At 43.4% G+C, this 18834-nt stretch overlaps 2 protein-coding genes across 2 annotated transcripts in view; one reads left to right on the forward strand and one right to left on the reverse strand.

Annotated features, from left to right (window-relative positions):
* Window positions 1-6197, forward strand: part of LOC128305888 (nucleolar protein 4) — a 289274-nt gene extending 283077 nt beyond the window's left edge. Inside the window, exon 13 of the mRNA XM_053043519.1 lies at window positions 6188-6197. The gene's annotated coding sequence lies outside the window, so the exon portion shown is untranslated. The remainder of the gene's footprint in view (window positions 1-6187) is intronic.
* Window positions 6198-11116: 4919 nt separating this feature from the next.
* LOC128305261 (toll-like receptor 7) lies at window positions 11117-17900 on the reverse strand. The gene is made up of 8 exons (XM_053042629.1): window positions 17761-17900; window positions 17186-17346; window positions 14274-14596; window positions 14007-14209; window positions 13687-13933; window positions 12451-13602; window positions 11701-12383; window positions 11117-11620 (listed from the first exon to the last, which is right to left on the reverse strand). The coding sequence occupies exons 1-8, from the start codon at window positions 17898-17900 to the stop codon at window positions 11194-11196; spliced, it is 3336 nt and encodes a 1111-aa protein (XP_052898589.1). The 3' UTR covers window positions 11117-11193.
* Window positions 17901-18834: the final 934 nt, after the last annotated feature.

Genomic DNA, 18834 nt, shown 5'->3' on the forward strand with positions numbered 1-18834 from the left:
GTATGTTGCACAAAATAATATTTTGTCTTAGTTCTCGTTCTTGCATCTGTGTATGAAATTCTGGTCTGTGGTGCGGGCTTCATAGCACCGTTCTGTCATCCGGAACAACACACAAAGAAAAGCGACAGGAAATGAACTGCAAGCAGCAGCACGTTAATCCCACCAATCGTTATCCTTATCCCGCGTGCGTGCTAATCGTTGCGTGTAAGCTTACGCAACCAAAGCCAAATCCGTTCTTACCTGTACCGGGTATCGGTTGCGTTGTGTTGATCGGTACGAGCAATCACAACAAAGCACACCCAAAACGACCGTATCAAATGATTTTTCAATTCAATACTCATTTTTCGTGCGTTTTTTTCATATCACACCCACACCCCACTGTGGAATCTTTGCTGGCTGAGGTCGGCTTCCACATTGTCTTGCCTTTTTCACAGTCTGGTTCCGGGACGCCTCACCCTTGTAGGGCCCACTTGTACAACAATCGAATAGCGACAATGACAACAAACCGAAACCCGACCGAGAGGGTGCGCAGGCATTACCGAAAGCGAGACAAAATTGTTACGCTCGATTTCGACGCGCCGGTTTCATGCGCTTTTGATTCGTTTTTTCTCCGGTTCGCCAGTTGATTTTTTCCATTTTCGGTACCGGATGGTAGAGTAAAAGGGGACACTACAATGGGTGCAAAACTCGGCAGGCCCGCGCTGGCAGTCGAGTGGAATATAAGCGATAATCCTATCCTACTTAACAAACGCACCAAGCCCAGCTGTGAACAGAGACGGGAGACGGGTTTTAATGCAGAAAACATTGGACGATAGAATTTTTTTATTTTGTAGTAAAAACCAGGATAATTGTTTTGTTTTTTAAGTTAATACTAAACATAGTTTATTTAGAGATATTTTTTGTTTGTTTTTTCTTTCGATTAAATTGTAACTACAAAAAAGCAATATTGGAAGTGAAGCCTAAAATTGCTCTTGGAAATTGTTTGATAAAACAATCAAAAGGACTTAAAGTGTAAATCAATTTTTCCACTAATTTAGCTCATTTAATTTACTTAATGTATAAGATCGCCTATGGGGATCGTTTAATTCTGTGAGTAATACAAGCATGGTTGTAAATAGAGATATGACTCAATCCGTTTCCCTTAACCACAAACCACTGCACACCGCAGGAGATGCTTATCACATGTTGATTTTTTCCTTCTTACCTCTCTCTCTCTTTCTCTCTCTCTCGCTATGTGTCCTTCTTTTTTGAGCTCTTCACTCCACACCGAACAATGACGGTAGTTAAAAAGTGCACTTGAAAAATTTGCGCCCCACACAAACGCGCACAGAAATAAAAACCGACGAGCAAACGGATGAATCCACGGGATTTAAGGATTGTCAGGACCAAAGGCCACAGTGATGGGTGCAGCACAAAAAAGGTAGAGGCAACCGAGCGAACCTCACAACTGCTGCTACTTCGCCGCTTCTTGTGCCACCGGAAGCTTTACCGAACTGCTTGAATAATGTTTCCCTTTTTTATTTGATGCACCATCATCAGCCCGGCGTGGCTTCGGAACCTGCACGGTGTGCCTCGCGTGGTTGCGTTCCCTTGCCTTGCGTGTATGTGTTGCGCTTTTCCACCAGACGGCACAGCGCAGCCCGTACGCAGCCGTGGCGAAAGTATAACAGTTGGTTTAGGAGCATTAATGGACCACATTTCGGTATCGAATGCGGTACAGGAGCGAGGCTGTTGAGTTTTGAGATCTCGATTCGCTGTCGAGTTATTTCAATTATGCACCATCGTTTAGCCACCGCTAGACCGGGTAGTGCTACACCACCCCCTTCGTCAAGTGCAACTCCCGGGCGTGTCGGGAGCGCAGCGGGGAAAACGGGCGGAAAGGGAGCGAAATTTATTTTGCAATTGATGCCGGCGGAACTGTGTTGTATTTATGGTCTGTGTTGTATGCTTTATGATGCATTATTCATGATTGCGACCGATTCGGTGGTGTATTTGCTTAAGCGCTACTTGTCGGTAACACTTAAGAAACAAAAGATGCTCTTGAATTGTTCTATATTTTATCGTTGTTGTTTTTATTATTTTGTTTGCTGCCAGTGTGTACAAGACCATACAAATGTTATAAAATGTGAGGAATCAGCTTTATCAGCTTTAAATTGGAACAAAGTTAACATATCAAAGTGCTCCTTTTGCGTACAAGAAACTTCTCATCGATACCACAATTTATCTCTACGTCTGTCGACCTGGTCGATTGATACCATTTTCTTGCTGGAGGCGAAATTCTTGCGCAAAATACACAATCGCACAACAATACAACCTCATTCTCGTGCCGTGCAACAAGAGCCACGATAAATCCGCCCTTAAGTACTGAGCAAACGATGAAAACAACCTTTAAATTATGGTAAGGCATTTTCCGGACCACGTGCACCACGTGGAACTTTCTGACCCGGCGCGTTGTGATGCGTGTGTATGCCACACACCGGCAGGGACAGGGAAAATCTATCGCTCAACGAATCGATGTTAAACAAAGTCAAGTGAAGTGGCAGAGCCAGGACAAACAAAATCATGTTTGCGGAAGTATTCAAACGGGCAAGTTTGGAAGGTTTTTGCATTCAATAACAGAACGGCAGGCCAGGGTTATGAAATTTGACCTTCATTTATCGGATCGCAAACGTGGATCCGAGCGAAACTGTTCAAGTTGTGGCAAAACGAACATAATTTGAATGGTATAAGCGGCAAGGCTGTGGTTCTATGCATAAAACGCCTAAAAGTATGTAATCCACTTGTCAAAATGGGTAATATTATTTGAAGCGCCTAAGGTTATGCAATCCGAAGATAATATTAGTAATTATTTCCCACTAAATCGTCTATTCAATACTACTGGCCCTTATGTGGTGTATGCATAAAAAGCACAATATAATAGAAATTGAAGTATCTCTTCCACTGTATTATACAGTACCCGCTCCCCTTACGCAATGCTACACCGACCCATAATATGAGCTTCTGGTTGAACTTTCAGCGGATTACGCCTCGGTTGAAGGGAACATATAACCTCTCCTCCCCAAAAAAAGCGGCGTTGGCCCGATAGTACTCGTGCGCAAAGTATTCGTTTTGTTTTGTTTGACTCTTATCGTAAGCCCGACCACCATCGCGCTGGCGGTTGTTTTTCTCGGGCACATAATCTTAAGATCTCTTGAAAGTTTCCATCGCTCCAGAGGCTCCGGGGGTAGAGCGTGCGCTTCGCTTTTTTACACAACAGGCCGAGTCAACATGGTGTGTATGCAGGCGAAGAAAAATAAAACTCTTGTAAATCTCTTTGTAGGTTTTGTACATGTTCTCGCTTGAACGTCCGTTATGAGGTCCGGGAGATCGAGGGCGGTTATATTGTTTGTCTTTATCGTCTGTAAAGAGATTAGGTGTGTTGGTTTTTACAGCCTACGGAAAGAATTTCATGCCAAACTGCTTGGGAAAGTAATTTTTATTCCATGCTTATTGCTCCATGTCTATGCCAAGGTTTATAAATGCTTTCGAAATTTGAGCAACCATCGGTCTGTTTCTCGATATAGTTCCATATTATGCTTTCTTTCGTACTCGACACCATACGGTAGCAATAGTTTGAAGTAGATCGAAACAGACTAACAAACTTAATCCACCAAAAACGATGACTGCCACCTGAGCAATCGAATCCATATGGCACAGTTCTCAAAAAGGACCATCCGCAAGTAGATGGTGCAAACTGAGGCACCCACCACCAATATGTGCGGTGCATGACACTTTGGAAGTGTCTGCTATTTGCTACAAATATCAATAAAACGCCCCTTCACAGTGAGGAACTCGTGGTGCATGATAATGATGATGACGATGACGTTGTTCCCCTGTGGCCGCAATAGAGACGGGAACCGATCCGGGTGACCCTCCCGCACAATACGTTGACTATTTGTCGACGGGATTACCGACGATTAGGAAATTTAATAAAGCGGCATAAATCATTAACCACTTTTTGGGTTCGGCCCTCCGAAGGAGAAAGGGAAAACTCGTCGTTACCATCCGCAGCGACGAGTCATAAGCCATTAAGCGTAAAACCGGTATCAAAAAGCGACCATCACCGTTTAATCCTCATCTCCCTTTACACCCTCCTGCAGCAAGTGTGAAGGCCTGTGAGTTTACCGAAAAAAGGACCGTGTTCCGGTTGTTTGACACCCTTCTTTCCTTGCGCTTCTGGAGCCAGTAGCCTGTAAAGTGTAGTAAAACAAATATGAAAATAGAGCAAGTATTTAATTATAAACATGTCCTCACGATGATGGAAGGGATAATTTTCGCACTTGGCATCATTCCGGTTGCTCCCGGACACTCGGGGCAGTGCGTGGATCCGCTCTTTAAGGTTCTGCTTTGGTCCATTATAAGCTTGTGAAGAATTCTGCCTATTACGATGTGGTGATGGTTATTCTCTGTTGTTCCCTGGTCCCGGTTTGAATACATCATAACTACGCCGACACTATTTAGTGCTAGGTAATGCATCATTCCATGCACACAGCCCCTGTAAGGACAACGGGACAAAGAAATCCTATGCTCATGGCTCATTCTTTTTCTCTCTCTCCTTCTCGCTTTTGATCTACTAAGGACACTTAGCGTTTAAACACAACGTCATTAGCGAGTTATTAAAACTATAACACTAAAAGGAAGCATTTCACATTGGTTTTGATGTTCTTTTTTCTTACTTTTTAATGAAATTGAGAGAATCAGCATCAAAAGAGGACAACCATTTAAAAGGGTATGCGTTAATTTGCGCTTAAACCATTAAGTAAAAATGAAAAGTTTGAAGGAAGTGTTATAGTACGCACGCCGGGAGAGCGAGATACTTAGTGAGAAGATTTACTAATGTCAACGTTAACTGGCTCACCAACTCAGGAACTTAACCGAATGGAAATGGTCCGAATAATTATCGATTTGGTGTGAGATTACAGGGGTTAGGTACGGATGTTACCGAGGTGGTTGGGTTCCTGTGCTGTAAAGACATTGTCTCGTTACCAGCGACAACATACCCCCCTACAGCTTCATTCGCAACCGTACGCATGCTGCCGGTTCCACAGTGTGCCGGAATAAAACCCCGGCCACTCAATAAAGCAAGTCAAGCGAGGAATGGCGTGACAATATTCCACTCTTAATCGATTCCGACACGTGCATTTCGGATTCGTGCTTTGTTCCTTCCTCGTTTCTTCCATCCTGGCATCTTTTACCTCTCCTTGCTGTTTCGATTCTCTGCTTGCGATTTGTTGGAGGAAAATATGTTACTGCCCGAAGCTATCGAAGGTACGAACGGGCGATGTGTTTGTGATCGGTGGAGCGTTTTTGGCGTTGTTATTACAGGACGGTGCAGCATCGTTTGGACTTTGGAAATGTTTGGCGCGGTGTTCGATCGCTAGCTTGGCTTGAAGGAATTTGATTAGATTTCTGCTGTAGCGAATGTAGGTATGCCGTGATGTCGTCAAGCGGTTGTCCTCCGCCAAAGGGGCAATGTTGTTTAGGGTGTGAAGAGACACAAAAATTGCTTAAAACAACAGAAAATAAGATAGTAAACAATTTTGATTGGATTTGGATCTGGTATTAAACTAAGTAAAATAAGTATGAGTGTAAAAATCTTGTTTTAGTAATAGATATTAGATCTTAGTAGAATCGACCTTCATGCAGATCTTGATCTCAGTTAAACTATATGTGAAATAATGTGAAATATTTCTGGTCACGTAGTCCATTCTCGAGTTACGCCAATAATGCCTGCCAGAAAAATTCGCGTAACTTGAAGTTCCGCGTAAGTCTTATTCCCGATTCTTCCTCCTTATTGGCACAACAACCTGCTATTTCTGGCTTTCTTTAACTTTATTTACTCGTAGCAGGATAGTCAATCCCATAGTATCATAGTCGATTGGTCCGAATGGGGTTTTGGACTGGTCCTGTTGTGTGAAGGTCTGGTCTGGTCCTTGACCAAATGGCCGGGCTGGTCCTTCGTAATTTGAATAATCTTCTTTCATTCACGATGTCTTCTACATACTTGGCTTCAAAAACTGTTGTCTGTCTAGAACTACTTTTGCATAATATGTCCTAAATAATAGACTCTATCTGCATCTGTGTCTTGAAGTACCCAATGTTGAAATTTTTTGTTCTGAAAAGATAAAGGAACACAAGTCTAGTTTAGATTTTATCCCAGGTCGGGCGTGTTGTAGATTCTTGCGTTACCAACTCTTCTATTTTACCGACCGGTAGCAATGTAGGTAGAACATGTATAGAACTGATCATTTCCCGTTCTGCTCATAGTTATCTGCTGACGCAGCAGAGCTGATGTTCCTACTGGAGAAAAGCTTCTCTTGTTACTATTTAAATATTATTGCATTAAACACTGGTTTCATCAACGTCGTAAAAAAAGCATGTTCTTAAATATTATTTTTTTGCATCTGCCTTGTTATCCTGCAAACTTTGCCGAAGCGACTACATACCCTTACGAATGTCAGGAAATAAAATTTTCTTTCCTTCACGCGCCGTGTGGATCTTATGCGGTTGTACGACGGCCTATCCCACACTTCATCCTTTTGTTTTACCACTCGTAACGGAAGGAAGCGACGAACACTTTCACGTCGGATCTTCACTCATCCAGCGAGCGTGAAGAATACGTGAGGAATCCTTGTCAAACCATACAAGGGTGGAAAATTTGCGCAAAGCAAAAATTTTGTTATTATTTCTATCATCGCCTACTGCTATAACTACAGCTTGTACTACTACTACTACTACTACTACTACTACGACTACTACTATTGCTACTGCCATTGCCTTCTGACTGACTCGAGTCGAGTCGAGTTTGACTGCCAATGTGTGCTGTTTGGGCAGGAAGCGGGAAGGATGTGCTCCTGTGAAGATGGGCTTTTGCACAATTCAACCGATGCCCGCCTGCCGTTAGTGGTTGGTATGGGAAGGAAGTGACGAACCCCGATGGGTGCAGTGAGTGACACTAATACTGATAAAAAATAGCACCTTCTCGCTTTGGCACGCTTGAGTGAGTGGGAGCGCAATCCAACCCATGGTAGTACCGTGCGTTACAAGAGAGCTTCTTATTGGCTGGCCACTTTTGTCGCTTCAGTCTCGCTCTCGTCCTTGTTGAAGGGTCCTTCCGGCGTCCTTGTAGCCGTGTGCACACGAACACTAACGCACAGACACACGGCCATCCGAAGGGAACGAATAACCGTCCGTTGTTGTTATGTTTAGCGTACGCAACTGTGTGATGTGGTTGTGTTGGTCATTTACAATTATGTGTTGGCTTTTTACATAGTGTCCCTGGCGGGAACTGGGACGCGGGATAAACGGTGCTCCAGCGCTCTCTCTCGCTCGGTGCCGTTACATAGCGTACTCACTGCCTGCCAGCGGGACGTAATGAAATTTGTTGTGAAAATTTCCACATTACACCCAACAATGTGTGCACATACAAGCGAAGTAATAGAATTGATTTGTAGGTTATCTATTTACCTTACCCATGTGGTGTATTCCCTCCGAGGAGAGGGATTGAAGGGACGGAAGTGTGGGGATTTGTGGGAGTAAACTACTTCCGACCCAGCACCACACCATCCAGGCGCGTGGAAAGATGGCGCAGGACGCCTTCTGCCGAGTGCTCCACAGTCAACCGTTGTAATGTTCCAGCGTATCGACCACGTCTCGTCCTTACCGTAGCTGGAGTTCTTTGTTGTGCCACAATCGAATCGGGAAGCAAGCGACCGACGACTGACTGGGGCGGGGTGTGCCACACGACACGGCAAAAGAAATCATGAACAGGAATTGCGTTTGTAAACGCGTTTGTGGAGTGTAGATTAATGTTTGCAATCCTGTGGAGGACGACGCGCTCAACGAGAATTTGTTGCCCGGTGTGTACCGATCGATGTGGACAATTTTAGGATGAATTAGATTCCGAACGGTACATGGCAAATGGGAAAATGGCGTGGATGGGACGGAATTTTACTGCCCCGAACAACGTCCCCTCTCTCTCTCTCTCCTCCCTACCTCCCTTTCTGGGCTTTTGGGCCGGTTGAGCGGAAATGGTGCTTTGTTTTCTGTGTGTGTCGCCTGGTTGGTGGCTTGTTTGTCTTCGATATGGTCGAGATGGCTTAGTGAAATTCACGTCGCTGTGGACACAAACTGCGGTGTACCGATTGTTTGGACATTAGGTTTTGTTTTCTACCGGCGGGGTGTTTTTGCTGCCTGTAAAAGTTAATAACATGTTTACAGGGACAGGAAATATGGAACGAACGCTATAGATACCTTTAAACAATGTATTATGGTGACCGTTCGCTGTTGTTGTTGTTGTTGTTGTTTAAAAACATGTTTTTTCTTCTTGGTATTGAAAAATTTCCAACAATAATTTGTAAGAAAAATATAATTACATGTATAAAACATATCGTTAATGTAATTAATTACCTTATTATTTATATCATTTTATAATCGCTTACTGTATCCCTTATCGCTTAGATGTAGCTATATTAAAAGATATTTTGATGAAGGTTTGTTACCAAACGTACGAGTAGTTAATTTGAATATATTTATTTAATACTCTTTCTTAGAAAATATGGTTTAAATTAATTAAAGTAACAGACATTGGCCAAACCAAACAAAAACTTGCCAACCAGTTAAATCTAATGTAACCTTTTGCAAAACACCAACGGCAGGTAATCTGCTTACTTTTTCCACCACAATGCTTCTTGATTTGCTGAAGAATATCCAATCCAACGTGGAGAGCAAAATAAATTGCGCATTTTCATTAACTTTTCCGCCCCATTCGTGTCAACCTTTCCCTCCGGGTCTGTGAGTCTGTGTGTATGTGTTATGGGTGTTTCACGAATACTTTAGGCCACGCAGTGAAGAGATCTACGCTGCGCGGGAAACTGGTAGAAAGAGCATTTTTCAACACTGGGCAACCCAAAATTGGCAAAGGTGCTGGTGAAGTTAAATTTAATCAAATCCGAGAACAAATATGCGAGCACAGAGATGGAATGGGCGGGAAGAACATAGAATCGGGCAAGAGTTCTTAAGGGGAATGAATTCAGTGCGAGTGAATGGTATTACACAATTGGAGGGTTGTGCAATGTAATTTAATACGCAAAAGGTCTATAAAATGTAGCGTAAGCCATTAGGTTTGAACGATCAGCCATGATTGCTTCAACTTAGATGGTGTAGCTTAGCGTTGATTTATAGAAGAGCTATTTAAGAAAACTCAAAGGAAGCTATGACAATTCTGAAACATAATATAAAATACATTAAATAATATAAACCATGAAAAGCCTAACAAAAGAAATCTGAAATACAAAATACAATGAGACAAAACTGTACAATAAGTGAAGAAAAGTGAAGAAGTCAAAAGTCATCAAATTGCCGGATGTTTTTGATTAATTTTGTAGCTTTAATTTTCTATAATTTGAAAGCTGTTCATTTATTATTGAAGTATTAAATGAGACTATTATTATAAAATATTTATACTTTTTTATAAATATTCCATGCTTCATATAAGGGCGCGTGTATTATTAAAACCTTAAGCTGTGGTCTAACAGTGCAAAATTGTTTGTTTATGTTTATTATTCAGTTTTCTTCCTCAACAAAAGGCATCGTCGAGGAAAGATAAAATAAAATTCAATGCCTAGAAGCATTTTCTTAACAGTTTATCCATCTTTCACTACCGCGCACATCACGCTTTCTACGTCTTTCTTGAAAGAAGAAATTGACAGAAGGAAAAAGAAATGGTGGCAAATGTTTTTCCTTCCCGGTGACAGAGTTTCTGTTTTCCCTTTCCAATGACACCGGCACGGGCAAAAGAAACAGGAAAACAATTTTCTGCAACCGCCCGTCGACGGACTGCGACAAACGGCAAAAGGGCGTATGGAAAGTGTCTGATTTGTCTTGTCCCGGGACGAAGCGCGCTCGGTGTAAAATGGCATCCGGATCCGGCCGGCCGGGTTTTGCATGGGGCAGTGGGAGAGTGTGAAGCGGGGAAAACTGGTGCAAAAGTGTCCGGAAAAGTGGGATAGTTTTGTCAAGGTGTTTGGTTTTCTATTGTCGTTCCGTTCACCGACGGGGGTTTCGTGAGTGAAATGGTATTTTTTGGTAATGAAATGTAATGCAAAACGAGTTCATTTCAATGAAGATTTTATGAAGTATTTTTCATGTCTATGTATACATCTGCTGAAGTTGTATTTTTACTCACCTAGAAATACATCAAATGGAACAATTTAAAGAGTTCCAGTTGAATCTCTTTCTAAGTTTTTTATGTAGATCATATTTTCTAAAAAAGATGTAGCAATTCGCAAAGAAAATTATCCAATTAAGCCATTTTTTCCATCAAGGCAACCTCAATTTTACCAAACACGCACGCTTTTTGGTAACGGCCATAAATCATCACTTTCTATAGCCGATCTCATTCGGATACGTTAAACGGGTATCATCGTAAAGAAACAAATTATCATTCAACTAACTCAACCAGACAACCGGCATGGCGCAGCGAAGGCCATCGTCCTGTCGTTAACATTTAATTGCCACTTGTTGTGAAGCTATCATCATTAATTAGTGCCACCGAGCGGAATGGAAAACTTGACGTAGCCATGAATCCAAGTTTAGGATGGTTGACTCGATTGTGATTTGTATTTTCGCACTTATTTTGCACGAATGTCAAGTCGCATACCCATGACGAATGGTCGCATAGGTGGGGAAACATATGAACTGACCCGCGTAAAACCTGCGACGCTAATGTGAAAACGAAAGGGAAGTGCCGTGGTTAGCTGTGTCCAATGGCGTGACTGTCAAACAAAGCGAAGATCCATCACTGACGTCAGCTGGGCGTTGAGCGTTGCTTACCATTCCAATCTACAATGTTCAATCTAAAAACATTCTCCACCCGGCGGTATGTATTAACACTCCTAATCGATGTCAGATGTTGTGTCACCTTGCTGTGAAAGTGAAAGTGAACTTCTCAAGCTGATCGGCAAAGGTTCAAAAGATGAGATATCAAACATGTATACTCTGCAGTGTGTGTGGTATAATCTCAATCTACTATATTAATACTATCATCAACCCGGTCTACAACACATACAGGCTCGTTTCTATACATATCATTTCACAAATGGGACTTAGCCAGCTATAGAGCACAATAAATACACCATTTTGATGCGATCATCGTTAGCGCATCCAATATCCGACAGCAAACAGCCAGAGCAAGAGCGATGGAATGATTGTGCATATGTCCGCGCGTATATCACTGCTCGCCCGCGATCGAGCGCTGGCCTTGGCCAGATTGAGCGGGTACTTGTAGTTGTACTGTGCGTTGTACTGTCGCTTCACTGCATCCAGATCGGCCGGCAGTGGTATACATTGGCTATCAAGGAAATTGATCGCACCGTCACTAGATTTCGCCAACACGCACAGTTCCAGCTGGGGATCACTCTGTGGCCGGATGTCATTACCATCGATCGCTAATGACCGGCTACTGTACGCTACCGTCCGCTCGACAATGATGTGATTCGCTCGGTCACGTATGTAGACATAGAAATCGGCTACATCAGACGATGCAGCGACGTACCAGTTGACCACCAACTGCCCGCGGAAGCTGTAAAAGGATAGCCCAATCGAGATTATTAAGGCGGTTTTGCGTATTCTTCGCAGAAGAATCGTCACCGTGACACTTACTATGCAATCTCACGGAACCGTAGATCCGGCAGCGGTCGGAACGCATCATCTTCAACAGCCGGAACACACGCCAACAATTCGTCCGTCACGTTGTACAGACGTTCACCGGCCAGCGAGTTCGGGGCGGCACACTCTAGCTCCCGGTAAAGATCATCGATCGATGGCAGTAACCGGAGGTGATGGAAGATTGGTCGCATGTAACAATCACACCGTAGAGGATTTGCACCGAGCGCCACAGTCAGATTGGACACTTTCATCTTGCGCACCAGCTCCGGTTCAAAGCGCGTCAGCTCGTTCGAACGCAGATCCAGCAAGGTTAGGTTACGCAGCTGCAGTAACGCCTCGTAGGACGCATTAAACAGCTTGTTGTGGTGAAGATACAGTGTGGTAAAGTTTACTGGCATTCTAAAGACTTCGTTCTCCAGCTTTGACAGTTCGTTGTGGGACAGATCCAGCACCCGCAGGGAGGTCAGATTGCCGAGAACATTCGGACGGATATCCTTAATGTTGTTGTGGGACAGATTCAAATGGTGTACTGTTCCGGTGCCAACCTTCATGTCACCCGTTACGATTGACATGGTATTGTAGCTTAGGTCGACCGATCGTAACCGGTACGGAATGTATGGATCCGACGGGAATGTCTTTCGTGTCACCAAGCTAATGCGGTTGTGGCTAATATTGATCTGAAATGGGACATATGTAAACGTTGGTGACCCGCTTATTACGTGTGTTCCCACTTGTCTAACTCACCTCATCCAGACTGAGACAATCGTCCAACAAACCGTGTGTCTTGTTGTCCAAGGAACTGAGCAAGTTGTGAGACATATCGAGTCGTCGCAACGAAACCAACCCCAAGAATGCTCCGTTTGGAACCGAGCGGAGCACATTGTTAGACATATTAAGCGTCAGTAGCTGCAGCAGTCCATCGAAGGCACGCTCGGCCACACTCTCCAGCCCATTGTCGGTGAGCTGCAATTCGAACAGAATGGGCAAACTTCCGAACGCACCTTTCGGCAGTTCGGTAATGTTGTTGTGCGCAAGATAGAGATACTGCATGGTGCCAAGGTCGGAGAAGCTATCCTTCGGTATGGTGGAGATACCATTCGACTCCAGATGTAGACGCTGCAATGTCAGCAAACCCGCAAAACTGCCCCGTACGAGGTTGTTCGCCAACCGATTGTGGTTAAGGTCGAGCCCAAGAAGCGAATTCATAGTGGGCCATGTTTTCTCCGGTATTTCGGCGATCTCGTTGTGTGATAGATTCAGCTCGTTCAATGATATCGGTATCTGAAACACCTTCTCGAGCTTGTTGTACTGCATGTGCAGGAATTTCAATCCCGTCGTTTTGGCCAGAGCACCACGGGTAATGTCACGCAGGCGGTTGTAGCTCAGATCCAGGTCGAGCAACGTCGGCAGTGTGCCGAACGTGGATGGGCCTATCTTTTCCAGCGCATTGTGGCTCAGGTTGAGATTGCGCAGTGAGAGAAGGTTCTGAAAGACGGCATTGTAAATGTGCGAGACGTTGTTGTGCGACAGGTCGATCGTATGCAGCTCGTACAGCTTCGGGAAGGTATTCTTCGGTACCTCGACGAGGTTGTTGTACGATACGTTCAGGATCTTCAACCCGGTCATGTTGGACAGTGGGAGCTGGGACATGTTTGTAAGCAAATTGTGCGTCACGATCCATTCCGTCGCGTACGTTGTTTCATCGAACGCGGTACGCGGGATCGCGCGGATTAGATTGTGGGACAGATCGAGCACTGTCATGTTGGCACAGTTGATGAACGATTTGGATTCGATCGTTTCGAGGCGATTGTGTGAAATGTTGATGTGCGTTAGGTAGAGATCTTTGAAGGCATCCTTTTGAATTTCCGTAATCTCATTTTCCGCCAGATCGATCAACTAAAAAAGAGGGAGTGAGAGAGAAAGAGGAATGGAATATATTAGACAATGTATCAGATAATGTCTCTTGCTCAAGCGATATACCTCAACATAGTTAAGCTGGAAGAACATTTGATAGTCAACTTTCTTAATGCGATTGCGGGCCAAATCGATTGTCCCGATACGTGTGACCGATCCGAACGTTCCGCGCCCAACATCGCTTATCATGTTGTCACTCAGGTAGAGTCGTCGCAGGAACCGCATCCCACGGAATGTGTTTGCATCAATTTTCCGTATCGCATTGGCGGCCATATTTACCACGCGCAGTACCGTGTTACGTGCAAATGTGCCTCTACAAAGATGTTTAAGGGTTTGTCGATTATAAGAACTCGTTTTGGAAGAAGGAAGAGTCCTCCTTTCGGTACCTTGTTATTTCTGTCAGTGCGTTGTTAGAGACATTGCACCAAGTCATCTTGGTAAGATCGGAAACATGGGTAGCGTCTAGTTTGGTGAGATTGTTGAAGCTCAGATCGAGTATCTCCACCTCTCGCATTCCTTTAAATTGTCCCTTCTTCAACGCCGTCAGCTGATTCCCATGAAGATCGAGCGTTTTTACTTTCTTTAAGCTCTGCAAATGATGTTGTTGTTGAAATATTTTGTCCAACCTAATCGTTGTACTGTAAAACACTTACACCAAATATGTCTGCTGCCAGCTCGCCCATTGGACCGTTGGTAAGGTGGAGCTTCTCGAGGGTGAATTCGAACTGTGCCCCAGCAAACGACCCTTTCGGTAACGCCTCAATTCGATGTCCATCGATGTTGAGAACTTTGAGAAGGCCCAGGATTTTGAGTGCGGCCGTTGGGAACTGTGTCAACTCGGTGCGCACCAGATGAAGCTCCTGCAATGTATCGTTGATGCCGTAAAAAGCATGATCGGCAATACTGGCGAGTGGTGTATCGGTCATGTGCAGATGTTTCACCGACAGCTTGTGGAGTAGCGTTCCGAACAGATTCTCTGGGGAGAAAGTAAAACAGGAAATGAATTATTGTTTAAATTTATTACTATTATGGTTATCTTGATAGTAATAATGTGGGCGACTTAATATCGAAAATTGAACTAGATACGGTTTAGTCACGAGTCGCTATGCGATCGTTCACGGATATGAAATAGCAATGAACTGGTTCGGCAAATTATCCTACGTAAACACAAAAACACGTTACCCGCGATTGCACTTCAAGCGCCATAAAAGGAAGATCCTCAAATTAAAAATAAAATTCAACACATTTTCAAAACAAACGCAAGCAGAGGACACACTGCGTCATATTTTACCGCTATTAAATGCACTGTCAGCCCTTTGGTTTTATGAAAGCGTTTAGAGTAAGTTGTCACTACGGTTTTACGATCCGTGTCCGTTGACATAAACATGACTTATTTTTCACTCTCCACCGGAAACCCCAGCACCGGCTGTTGGTCAATCGACCATGTCAATGGAAAGAAGCTGGCCCTAGGGTTTTTGTGGTCTGTCACACTCGAAGGGCTAGCGGTGAGCATTTGAAGTGTTGCAGCCCTACAAACGCCGTTACACGCAGCTTTGACTGAGCTTAAACTCCATCAAACCATGTTGTCCGCGTTTGGTCCACGCTATCGGCATGGTTCCGTTTGTTGCACGGAAGCGTACGAATCGGTGACACGGAATGTTTGGTAACTCGCTTGGCAGTGCGGGGTGAAATTTTGAGCCGTTCATTTCACTTTTAAATCCAATGAAATTAAACCCACATTTAGCGGCGCGTTATGGATGAAAAGCGCAAACAAATGTTTTGTTTCACTTGTGAGAGAGGATGTGCCCGATCGGCGGCTGTTGCATTTGCATTCTTAATTCTTCTGATGGAAGTATGCATACATTAGTGACAGGCAGGTGGCCTTTTTTATGTAGTTGTTACCATCCGGTTGGGGCAGCCTGCAAACAGCTTTCTAATTTTCTGACAGATTGTTTGATACCGTGGTGATAAGGTGATTTTTAATTCAATATTTCCTATCTGTTGATTGCAACTGCTGTCTGCTATGTTATGAAGAGATATGTTCTTTTAATTTAATAATGGGGAAATGTACTCTCAAAAGTTTGGAAAAATAGATTATTTATGGGGAGTTTTCAATAGAAAAAGGACCTAAAGTATTAAAGGCTATTTGAGAGTGGGAGGAAAAATTAAATAAATATCACGGGAAATTGCCCTTGTCACATGCCTTTCATAGAGTTACTCTAACATTTAACACCGTTGGCGATGGCGATGCTTTTACTTATTAGACTTGCGTATCGATATTTGTTGCTATATTGATTTGAATTAATAATTGATTAATTGAAGTACTTGAGTATAGCTTTACATATCGATTTCGTCATTTGTAAAATAACATTATGTGATGTATAAAACTTTCATTCGCTGCTTGTGAACGAATTCGCTAAAAAGGGCTTGTCTAACCTTGTTAAGAAAGTACAATCGTACAAGTGTACGTTGCTCCACATTTTCTCATTTCCGTTGAACTGTCCGGGAAACTTTCTTGCGGTACTGTTTTTGTTTTGCTTTTGCATTTGTTTCTACTGCATGGCCATAGCTTTCATGCCACTATGTTGTGAGCATGGGAAGCGGCTAAAACGTAAACGAGGTGTAGTAAAGATTTAGAGAAATGTATTAAAACAATTACAGCCGGTACCCATTCGGGCGAATGCTTTCTCGATCCCAAACCTCACACACACACACCGAAATACTCGTGCTCGATTCAAGTGAGCAAGCATTAGCACGGCGGACAACGTGGGTAAATCTATAAAACGGGAACAAATAATGGATGTGGGATGACTTTGGTTGGGGGCTTCAGCAGCAGATAATCTTGTTATGGGCTTAGTTAGTGGGAAAAGCGAAATGGAATGCGTACCTTTATCTGGCGATACATTTGTTTACCATTCCTCTTTTTTCGCTAATGTAGAGTAAAATAACCAACAGTGAAATGACAGTTAAAACACCATAACCATGCTTTTAGTCCAGGGCCACTGGGCAGATGAAAGCAATTTGCAACTCAAAAGCTTCAAAAACTCCAAGCGCTGTGCAGCCAACCTGAGACGATTTATGAACAGCAGCCTGTCAGACGCATTACTTCTGTCGTACCTTCAACTGCTGTACCAAATCTGCTTGCCAACTTCTACTGTACGAAGGGTGTGTACGAATAGTAAAGCGGCTGCCTAACGAGATAATTTTATCCACAAATACATCACCGCAAAGGTGAAAACAATGCTGCATTGCGTTACGGGGAAACAAAACGCCCGAAACGAAAACCGTATCAAGCGATAACACGAGACACAATGTGCCTGCCAACAAGTTTGATCTCATATGGATCGGATGGCTGTGAAGTAATTGTGCTGTGCTGCTGCTGGAATGGTGAATTGCATTAGTTGCAAATATGCACTCTTTCTCGCTTCCTTTATCGTGCGTTGCTTTCCGCTGCAGCCTGACAGCAGTGCGTTGCATGTCACGTTTCGCTGCTGTTTGGCCTGGATTGTGGAATTTGGGTGAATTTGTGGGGCCGTCGATTGTGCAAACAACACAAACTACTTACTGATTTTGCATCGCTTCAAGCGAAGCTGAACGATCGGTACGTTCGTGCTGGCCAGGTTGATGAATGCCACGGAGAGGCTGGCCAGGTTGGAGTTTTCACATTGGATGTATAGCCCATCGTCGGTACCGTGGGTGCAGACGCAAGGGTAGATGAGTTTAGTTCTGTAAAAATGAACAATATTTGTGTATTAATTGCCAGAGTCAAGGCGAGATTTGTAATCCTTATCACAAAACGTCTATATTAGCTATGTTAGTAACGCTACTTCCCAACAGAGGACGCTAATAAGAGGCGCTTTGTTCCTTGTTTGCAACAACTTTTTTTATGATGATTAGCTTTTTTTATGTATTAGCAAATATATTAGCATGAAGTTTTGAGATAATTTAAGAGAAGATGCTCTAATTTATTAACAACTCTTGCAAAGAAGTCTTACTTTGTTACTTATAGTTTCCCTATAAAACGCAGACTAGAATTCTTCGTTGTAATTGATATTTTTTCCCAACGAACTATTTAAATTTATAATCTCTATCTATTTAAATAAATAACTAAACTAAGTACATGTCTTGGCATTTACTTACTTTTCCGGGCATTTATATTTCGGTCCGGGCGGTATGTATTCCGCGTGGGCATACGGAGGACACACGGATAGCCACCCTGCCCACAGTGCTACAATTAGACCCAACCCATTCAAAAGCCGACTGCCACGTTTTTGCTTCATTGTTCTGTGTGGCCGTGTGTTATGTCTTTCCAGCTGCGTTCTATACACTGAGACATAGATTTAAGGTGTTGCTCCTTTGCTGGGGCGATTTAGGCTTTCGCTTAAACGGTTTCGGTCACACTGTCGCAAATCAATCTAGCTCACCATTCACAAACTATCCCACACTGTTGGTGCGCAAAAAAAGCGACCACCTCCGGGACATGGAACCTGGGTGGAGTGGACATTATTCGCTGACCTTGACGCGCATGATGTTGCCACCGGTGTGAGGTTCGACGTCTCTGTTTTCCGGCTTACCGGGTACCGATCACACTGCACGATGCTAAAACCGGTACATTGAATGAAACGGAAAGTAAATGTGCTATTCGCCAACTAGAGACGCTAATGCTCCACACGCTGTTTGAGTACGCTTAAAATGGCAGCTCTTTTGCTAGGGTGCTCAGGTTGCAGTGCGGGGTTTTTTTTTGCTTTGCTTGGTTTAAACACCTCCGATCGTTGCCCGTTTGTGATTCTTTTTCATTCGAGTTTCTGTGTCGATCAGATGCCGAACGGTAAGAAACCACCGCGTAACGAATATGTGAGATGGAAATAATCAACAATGACCGTCACTGGTAAAACAAAATAATGGTTTTTTTTTCATGTATTGAAGGTAACTTGCACTAACTGCCATTCATTCCCTGGGTTGGAGTTTGTCTCCACGGGAGATAATTGATTTCTTACGATATAGCCCATAGATAATAAGCCACAAATAATGGTTCATCAACCACTTTTTACCGGTGATGATCGGCTCGAGAGAATTTCTCAATACCAGCTTTGTTAGCAACAAAACTGACCTTAAAAGGCTTGTTGAAGTATATCAAAATTGTCAAGATAAGATGTATTAGTTTAAGGCATAGTCTAATGAAGACTATATTTACATAAAAGAAATTTCAACAAA

This window comes from Anopheles moucheti, chromosome 3 (genome assembly GCF_943734755.1).
Source record: "Anopheles moucheti chromosome 3, idAnoMoucSN_F20_07, whole genome shotgun sequence".
NCBI lineage: Eukaryota > Metazoa > Arthropoda > Insecta > Diptera > Culicidae > Anopheles > Anopheles moucheti.

Coding starts and splice junctions, on each gene's coding strand:
- LOC128305261 (XM_053042629.1), bottom strand. CDS start 17,900: ATGAAGCAAAAACGTGGCAGTCGGCTTTTGAATGGGTTGGGTCTAATT. Junction 14,210..14,273: donor TGGCAGCAGACATATTTGGT/GTAAGTGTTTTA, acceptor CATCATTTGCAG/AGCTTAAAGAAAGTAAAAAC. Junction 11,621..11,700: donor CGGTTCCGTGAGATTGCATA/GTAAGTGTCACG, acceptor ATCCTTTTACAG/CTTCCGCGGGCAGTTGGTGG.